The 10,000-nt window shown below is 48.0% G+C and overlaps 1 protein-coding gene across 3 annotated transcripts in view; it reads right to left on the reverse strand.

Annotated features, from left to right (window-relative positions):
* The window catches only part of epha3 (eph receptor A3), a 74,255-nt gene that overhangs the window by 56,805 nt on the left and 7,450 nt on the right, over nucleotides 1–10,000 (reverse strand). For all 3 annotated transcript variants that reach the window (XM_084478594.1, XM_084478593.1, XM_084478595.1), the window contains exon 3: nucleotides 3,250–3,913. In XM_084478594.1, the coding sequence (XP_084334720.1) occupies nucleotides 3,250–3,913 (664 nt within the window). The remainder of the gene's footprint in view (nucleotides 1–3,249; nucleotides 3,914–10,000) is intronic.

Raw genomic sequence — 10,000 nt, forward strand, 5'->3', positions numbered from 1 at the left:
CTTTTTAAAATCGCAAATATTTTTCTCTGTGCATATTAACTTTTTAAGACATCATTCTAAATAATTGTTTTGAATAAGTCCGGCGCCAGTTCAAATAAATAACTTGGTCTGTCCCCACATGTTCCCAGCCGCGTGTGGCTGAATATGTGTGTGTGTGTGTGTGTGTGTGTGTGTGTGTGTGTGTGTGTGTGTGTGTGTGTGTGTGTGTGTGTGTGTGTGTGTGTGAACGCATGACTGTAACAAGCACGGGTGAGTCGTTGGCAACTATGAGCATTGTGTGTCTTGATAAATCAGACAAGAATGCATACGTGGTCCAGCCTCTGAAGTGTCACAGCTGCCGGCATGTGAACAACAACACACACGCGCACGTTCCAATACACAAGACCGCTCTACGTTCACGCACGCAAGCTGGCACATTGGGTTTGCTGTTTTAGGATCAAATTGAGGTTGGAGGAATTTCACACTGATGTCCGATAGGAGCGGGCTCACCTGCTCCGGTCCGTTCCAATGACAGATGAAAGCCAGGCTCAGCCCCGATAAGATATTCACTTCTCTGTGGAGTGATATCTGTTCCTCATTACAAAACATACAGCAATCCAGACAATGACTGACATGGGAACACACACACACGTACACACGTACACACACACACACACACACACACACACACACACACACACACCTAGCACCATACACATACACACACACACACACACACACACCTAGCATCATACACATACACATACACACATATGGATATGCACACAGACCTATCCAAACCCAAGCTCCGATGTCCTAAGTTAACAACTGCCAACGGCAACAACAGAAACACCATGGAAACAGAATTATGACAACACCCACTTCATCATTATTAAAGCAGAGTAATCTTTGGTGGTCTGGCCGCATATTTACACAAAACATCAAGTCTCAAGACACACACACACAGCCAGAATGTGTGAGATAGAGATGGAAGATTCTGCCGGGCACCCTGTCAGAGGATACACTTTATTAAATATTTAGTTTAGGTTTTCCATCAACCTCGCACTCTGAGCAAACAGTGAAGCGAGCATACGCTGGGTCCAGACATGTCCAAAGCGTCTCTGTTTTGGACGGTTCCAAGGGAACTGCAGTCTGCCGAGCTGGCGCTACTCATGTAGAGGTTATTATTAAGCTCACTTTTAATTGCACTTTGTCGTTTAAAACTGCTGTTCAATTTTTTTGTAGATTTCCTCTTGATTTAGGAATTTGGTTTTAGCGGGGGGAAGTCAACCTGTCTTTTTTCTTCTTTCTTTTGCTATCGTAACGTAGGCCAAGGAAGAGGTTAGATGATATTGGCATGTAGCCTCCACATGGTCATTTGTCCGTTAACACAAGGGGTCCTGGAGTGAAACTGTGCTCTCACCCCCACCCCCTTTCCCCGCCCCGCCCTGGCCTGTGGCCGAGTGGTGGTAAGGGTGGGGTAAGGGGGGGTACGTTTGGGGGCCTCTATCCCTTGGATCTGGCCAGCCTGCAGCTGTCCCAAGCCAGGAGGAAATATAAGACCTTATTAGAGTCCATTAGGGCTCTGTGAAACTAATAAGAGATTGTCAAATACATCCAAACATTCGCACAGCCCTGGACAGACAAGGGAGGTGAGGAGTGGAGTGGGTAGGGCTTACTTCATATTGGCTGCCATTCTGTGTTGCTATCATGTGAAAATAACTGCCGCCTTTACCCTAAGTCCACATGACAATTTGGCACAATTTATTTATCTGTTTTGATTTAAGTTTGCATTGTTATTATTTGTCATAAGCAAGAAAGTGTTCATTCCATTAATGTCAATAATTCAATAATTGAAAAAGCATGATTTAATCGAGATCGTCATCTGTGAAGCATCGCACCCTACAATGAGTCAGACTACAATTACACATGTTACCGTTTTGCTTAGCAATTTCAACACTGAAAACTAAATGTTTTTTCGCATTCTATTTTTGCATTAACCATTTCAACTCTAAAAACGGCCTGATGCATGACAGCCCGCGAGAGTGATGATCACCAGCGTACGTTTTAATATCCATTTTGGAGAAAAGGGGGTTTCAACTTGGGGGTTTAGAACTTTCAACCGACAGCTGTGACACTGGGTCTCCTTCAGTTGCAAGCTTGGGAGTGTGTGTGTGTGTGTGTGTGTGTGTGTGTGTGTGTGTGTGTGTGTGTCGTAGGGGGGCAGGTGGGTGGGGGGGCTTGAGCCACTGACAGCAGAGGGATGAGCTCAGAGTCGGTCTTTGATCTTTGATTATCACTAGTCGTCACTAGTCGGCGGGCAAAGAATAGAACTGACGATTTTGGAATCGGCTTGGGCGGAAAAACAAGGCACAGAAAAAAAAAAAAAAAGACAGACTGTCACCTTAGACGACTAAAGACGGAGCCAGACATTCATGTAAAAAATAAAAAACAAAGAGAAATACCTGGACAGGCTTTCACCACACTCAGACAGATAACCTAATGAGAAAAACCCAAGCAGACGCATCGAGGAGACAGACAAGGCGGACAGACAGGGTCAGATAGCGTGGCTCCTGGATAGCTGCCCCCGCCACCCGTACGTCTCCACAGACAGCCAGCCGGCAGTCTGCCTGCTTCGGTTCTAACCTGTATCAGCTCATCTTCACTACTACTGTGCCTCTGATCTCGCTGTAGCTTATGAAGTGGCGCTGAGACGCTGATGACTAGCTGCTGTGTAACCAATGCAAGCTGCCCTCCAGGCTGAGAGAGCCTATGGAAACCTCACGAGTACAACCACACACACACACACACACACACACACCCACCTACGTGCATACACGCGCACCGCACACACACACACACACACACACACACAGATGAACGCCCACAAACACGCACACACACAATTTAAGTTATTTTACCTCTGCGTGTCTCCCGGCACCACAACATATGTTTATCTCCCTCTCGCTCTCTCTTTCTCTCTCTCTCTCTTTCACTATCTCTTTTCTCTCTCTCCCTCTCTCTCTTTCTCTCTGTCACTCTACCCCCGCTCTCTTTCTCTCTCAAATTCACACACCGCACACGCTCTGAATCGACTTCACTCATAGTTCCTGCATATCGTCTATCACGGTATGTCAATCAAACATGTTGTTGGGATAGTGTGGTTATACTCTAGAAACTTTTCAAAGGCCAAAGTAGCAGAAATCACTTAGGGGAAAAAAGCCGCCGGCGGTCTGAAAAAAAAAAGAAACACCAAACCATTGCTCTTACTTTGACAGGCGCTCGCTCGCTCCTCGTAGCCGGGGTTGCACAGGCACTTCCCGATGGGCACCAGCCACTCCCCCTCCATGCTGCAGTACATGCGCGGGGACTCCTCCTCCTTGGAGTGATTGACGCACGAGCCCCGCACCTCCACCAGCGACTGGGAGTCGGTGGGCACCGTGTCGGGGAAGGACGCCAGGTTCCGGACGATCAGCGGGCACATCTTGAAGTACACGCGCACCGACACCAGGGCCACACAGGCGCCCACGTCCTGGAAGGCCAGGTAGAAGCCCTTCTTGGACATGGGCCCCACCTCGCGCACCTCCGTGTTGAGCTTGAGGATGCGGTCGCCCAGGTCCATCTGGGTGAAGCTCTCGTCGGCCGCGATGGTGTCGATCTTGGAGAACTGGTGCTCGCGGAAGCGCGACTCCTGCTCGCGCTCCTCCGTCTCCAGGTACCACAGGTTGAAGGTCTCCTTGCAGGTGCCCAGGACCAGCGGGATGGAGTTGCAGTCGCGCAGCGTGAACTTGAGCTCCACGTAGATCTTCACGGCCGACCGCCGGGAGATCCAGTTGGTGCGCAGCCAGTTGTTCTGGCTGAACTCCATGACGTTGCACACCTGGAAGGTGCGGATGGGGGTGTAGTGTTCGTCCACGCCGCTGATCTCCTCCCACTGGGCAAAAGAAGGGAGAAAAGAGGGGAGGGAATGAGACGTAATGAACCCCTGCTCCGGCCATCCGAAAACCATTATTTCGATCAAGTCTAACCCAGGCTGCAAAGTAAAGATCAAACAAACATTTAGGGCAGGGAAAGATAACACATTTCTCCCAGATTGCAGAGGAACTAATTAAATGCAAGCTTGCTGTTTCGGTAAAATGTGTTGGGTTTGGTTTGTTGTTGCTGTGTGAATATCTTTGAGACACACGCGATGTTACGTGTGATCATCACACATGTGACACACATGTCAAGCACATTGGTTTGAGAATTTGTATTATAATAAATCCAAGCGTGTTATAATACTAACATTTCTTCAAGATGAAACCCATTACATTCCGCATCCTTTGCAGACATTTGTACTCCTTGCACTCCGGTTAAACCAACTCAGCGTTCCCCCTCCAATATCAGAAACGTGAATGCAAAGGCGGCAGTCGTGTACACCGCTAGGGTTTATCATCTTTGCGTATCTCATATTTTCTCTCCACTGGGGGGGGGGGGGGGAGTAGGCGATAAAGGGAGGGGAGGGAGAGGAGAGACGAGTCAGTGCTTTGATTTCATCACACGCACAGCGTGCCTTCGGGGGGCCCACACTCTGTCATCTTGGTCACATGGACATAGAATCAGAAGGATGATGAACGCCCCAAACACCTGAAACACTGGGCTCATTGTGCAGGCAATGTCATCAGATCAAATGGGTTTAAATGGATGCTTGTTTTTTTTTTCACCCTTGGCGTAATCGTGAATGGATGTGGCTCTGAATGAATAATACCTTTTTTCGGAGAGAGCCAATGAAAGAGAGTGAGTGAGAGCTGCTCTCTGAATAGGTAGGAACTTAATTATCACATCATTCACACATGGATGCACACATACATGCATGGTCATTAGATGGATGGGCTTTGCCATTGTTTAACATTTGGCCAGACTTAATTGAGTAAATATACAAAAGGGTAGATCCTCTATTGTGTTTAAAACACAGGCACATGTGTGTGTGTGTGTGTGTGTGTGCGTGCGTGCGTGCGTGCGTGTGTGCGTGTGTGTGTGTGTGTGTGTGTGTGTGTGTGTGTGTGTGTGTGTGTGTGTGTGCGCGTGTGTGTGTGTGTGTGTGTGTGTGTGTGAAGTTTGATTAGGGCTCTCAGACTGAAGGGCAACCATTCATTTTATTTTCACATCAGGGTTAATGAAACACCCTTGGGAGAGAGAGAGAGAGAGAGAGAGAGAGAGAGAGAGAGAGAGAGAGAGAGAGAGAGAGAGAGAGAGAGAGAGAGAGAACAAAAGAGTGGGTGGCTGAGGGTCTGGTCTACAGAATTTGGAGTGAAGATCTCAGCCTATAGAGTAGGCTAAATGTCTGAGTTTCAGCTAGAATGTGCCGAGCTACAAGCATGGGGAGGAGGAGGAGCTGGGAGGGGCCAACCTATTTAATCCTCACCTATCACTGTCAACGTGGCATTTTGTTTTTAATATGCAGCAATGACATCCCGGGCCAAATCTAAGGCAACATAAGCTAGCAATGGCTCATTACATTTAAATCTCTGATGGGCTACAGTCCTGCAGGGAGGTTTCTAGAACACGTTAGCACAAACACATGGGACATCCAAAATCAAATCCATGTGTGTGTGTGTGTGTGCGTGTGCATGAGTGTATGTGTGTGTGTGTGTGTGTGTGTGTGTGTGTGCGTGCGTGTATGTGTGTGTGCGTGTAGATTTCCCATTCTGTTCCACTGAGCACAACCTAAACGGGGGTGAGGTCTTCCAAAGTAAACGAGAGCCACATCTGTAACACTATATCCTCCACTGCGGAGAACAGCGTCTCTCACATGCTCCAAGCCTCTGCCCCGCCATTTGGCATGACATCATCAGAATGGGCCCACACCATGAAAAGACAATTGTATATATATAAAATTCTCAATCGTTTTTTGGTGCTGTTTTGGTTTGTTTTGAACGTAAACAGAACGATCAAACGTGAAAATGTGAGATGACGAATGGCCATATCGACAGACATGTACCCACCCACACGCAACTTCAAATATCTCTTCTGCAAGGGGAAGGGCCAGTCAGACAGAACACGAATGAGACATACAAGACATAATAACATTGTGATCGTCAACAGGATCATCTTACAAAGGCTTTTCGCAGATGCATTTCCCGTCAGCAGCCCAAAAACAAGGGCCTAATTGCTCTCCTGCAAACTGTAGTACCCGGTACACAGACAGACAGACACAGAGACAGAAAAACTCCCACACACACTCATGTAAACACACATACGTTCACATGTGCACACACACACACACAATCACACACACACACACACACATGCACTTAAAAGCATAATTTGCCCATTTTCGAATAAACACAGACACAGACTGTAGCACAAGTTTCAGTTTTCTTACTCATTCTTCACATGAAGAAGCCAATGAGCTCACACAAAAGGGATTGCATTACGTTGCCTCGTTGCCTCCATTAGTGCAAAAGGAGACAGAACATGTGTGTGTGTGTGTGTGTGTGTGTGTGTTGTTCATGTGTGTGTGCATGTATGTGTGTGTGTGTGTGTGTGTGTGCACATGTGACCATGTGAGTGCAACACGTAATAGTAGTAACCCTAATCATCCAAGCTAACATTCGGTCTCCAAGCAGCTATTGCACCAAAGTAGATCTGGCACAACATGAGAGGCATCTATTCCCATGCACCTCCCTGGGCCGGCTTCCAGTTGATGTATAACAACACTAAGACCTTACACCTGACCTTGAGACCTTTGACCCTTCACCTCCCTCCCCGCTTGCCCTCCACCCCCGGGCCATAACCTCCTCACAGTCACAGGTGGCGGTGGACTTTATGATTTTTTTTGCAGTACGAATTTGCCCCTGTGGCTGTTCCTAAGGGGGTCACGGGCGGGTGGGGGCAGTTTGACACGTCCATCTCTCTGATCTGTGCTGTAGGTGCAGATAGTAAAAGTGCCGTGGGGGGTAACCCGATCTGCTGAAGACGTTACAGGCCCCCAAAACAAACCTCTCTGGGGCACGTCTCCGGAGGGCCCGACGGAGTCGGCGGGGCCCGAACAGGAAAGGCAACTTCAAAGGCAACGCACCGCAGGTCACCGGAGGTCAAGTGGTATAGCTACACTGAAGCCGGATCACAAGATCTATTGGATCCTACAAGTCCCCCCGAAACTGGAATTCACTTCTGCACCTCTTGTTGTGGGTTGTGGGGCTGTGGCCACATAGTTTACAAAACCCTTTTTCCCCTCCCGAGTTAAATAGCTTCAACATGTGTTGATTTTAAATTGTACAAAGAATAGAGATTTTTTTTCGACTGTTAACTATTTTGTGGGGATCTTTGTTATGCAGTGGGTTATTCTTCTTTTAACATCAGAAAATCCTCTTGTTTGAGTGTCTGAGCCGTGTGTCAGGCTGGGGTCAGCGTTTGAGCCGTCGCCGATCAGATCCACGTCCATCAGGGGTATGGCCCAAGATGTGACGCTTCTGTCTGTGCTGCGCGTCAGCAGGGGCCCACGACGCTCCCTTTAACATCTGGTACCTCTTGCGTCGCGCTGTGGCAGCGGTTTGCTAGAAGCGAGCGTCCACAACAACAACAACAAGTGCACAGGGGGTGCATCTTACATTTCCTGCGGGGGTCAGAGGGTCACCGCCACGACAACTGCACCGCATCGCTCAAAAGCCACTGCCGTATACGCACTGGGAAACCATAACATGGCCTCCGGATGCCTATAACATAACCTCCCTCTTCTGGAGCATGTTGGCCGACTCCTCGTGTGTCCGCGGGCCTCGCCACACTAATCCCCGTTTATGGACGGGCTTTTCTCAGCTTTCTGGCTTCTCGTTCCCGAGTGCAGCTCCAGGGCTGTTTTTTTTTTTTTTTTTTATGGGTTGACTCTGAAGTCGGGACTTCTGGGGACAAGAGGAACAGACTTTATCGAGAGAGCTTTGGGGAAGCCGTCGGTCAAAGTCAATCACGGCTAGAGCAAGCCGCCATATCCCAAGCTAACAGGGGACCCGCGGATGGGGGGGGGGGGGGGGTACATGGAGAGAGGGAGAGAGATACCGAGACAGAGAGAGAGACACACACACACACACACACAAACATGTGTGTTTATGTGTGTCACCTTACTCGTTCTCATAGAGAGCGGTGCCAGACTGCACACGCCACCTCAATAACAAAATGCATGAAAATACTACACTGTGCAAGCTAAGACAAGTGAAAAGGTTTGCATTGCAAGCCGAGTCAACTCCGACAACCTACAATTATATGGCTGGGTTAAACTGTTAGCTTCTTTGTAATATGTGGTAATGGAAAAGGTCTTGAGTAAACACGCTGAGTCAACTATTTTAAATAGTTCCTTTGGGATGCTTAGCAACACTGTGGCATTACCCTAGCATGCATGCTTGAGTAAGTGAAAATGTTTGCTATGTCTACATCTGTATGAATCTGTCAAAGGCTGCCACATGGCCCGATCCCTCTACTCACAATTATTTTCTGATCTGTACGCACACACACACACACAGACCCACCCAATGTGGCCGAAAGCCATTGGCTCGTGACTAAAGAATGCTTTCAAAGCAGACGGGGTGTAATCTTTAATGGTCTTTAGGCTTGGGTGGTTAAAGTTTTGTGAACAGAGCTGACCAATCAGCCGGCATTCCTAGACAGATAACGGTAAATCTGGTCAACACACACACACACACACACACACACACACACACACACACACACACACACACACACACAGACACACACAAACACACACAAGGCATGCATGCACACATAAACACACATTGTGGATGGTTGCAAATTAGTGTGTCTGGGAGGATAAGCTCTTAATTTGCTCTCACCGACTTGTTTGTGTCTCTCTGGACCAGCAGCTTCCAGCAAGCATATGCATGTCTGTTTATGTTTATATGTGTGCATATGTGTGTACCTGTACGTGTACGTGTGTATGTGTGTGTTTGTATGCATGCGTGTGTGTATTCATATTTATTTGCGCATGTGTGTGTGCGGGTGTGTGTGTGTGTGCATGTGAATATGCCTTTGTGCGTGTGTGTGTGTGTGTGTGCGTGTGTGCATGTGAATGTATGCGTATGTGAAAGAGAGCCATCAGTGTCATAGCGACATTGAGAAATCATTTGTGAGCAGGCGGTTCCCAGGGCAGTCTGCTTATCAGAGGCGTGGACGACGTGAGTAATTACAGATGATTCACCTTGAACACTTGATCATCAGCAGTATTGCTTTATGTCTCGCAACTTCTTTTTTTTTCTTTTTTCATGCCTCATCTACCGCCGACCATGCCCGACGCCTCTATCCTCCGTTAGATCCAGCGATACTTTGCCTACCCTTATTTCCTGTAAAGCCTTTTTTCGTCCAGAGCCATGCCTCTGTTGGACCCAATATCTTTTCACATTCCAACACAGTAAACCTGACCTCTGTGTCTACCCACACACACGCAGAGCCATGCAGAGGACATGCAGAAATATTGACTGGCCCAGTTGTTCTCCAGAAATCCAGTTTCCAAACTGCGAGCCCGCTTGTCTCACCACATGAATAACTTTCTTCAGCTCAAACGCATCAAGTCCTCTCCGAGAGATCCTTGAAATTGCCTGCAATCGTTTCTGAGACGTAAAACAGCCAGCCGTTTTTTCCTAAAGTTCTTTTTAGATTTTTTCCCCATTTCAGCTCTTAGAAAGTAGCTCTCAGCATCCAGGCTGTGCCAGCAGTATATATGGATGAGGGAAACTAGGTTTGGCAGCTCCATGGAACAAATGACTGGATTACCTTAAACTGCTGCCAGGTAGTAATTCTAACACTTAATAAAGGCCAGGGGCGGGGGCAGGAGGGGCGCGTGTGTTTGTCGTGTGTGTGTGCGTTAGAGAGGGTGCGTTTGTGCTAATGTGTGTGTGTGAGTGCATGTGTAAGTGCATGCATGTGTGAGTGAGTGTGTGTGTGTGTGTGTGTGTGTGTGTGTGTGTGTGTGTGTGTGTGTGTGTGTGTGTGTGTGCATGAGTGCATGTGTGCGTGCATGTGTGCGTGCGTGCAC

The sequence above is a fragment of the Micromesistius poutassou genome, assembly GCF_964030765.1.
Source record: "Micromesistius poutassou genome assembly, chromosome: 14".
Taxonomy (NCBI): Eukaryota; Metazoa; Chordata; class Actinopteri; order Gadiformes; family Gadidae; genus Micromesistius; species Micromesistius poutassou.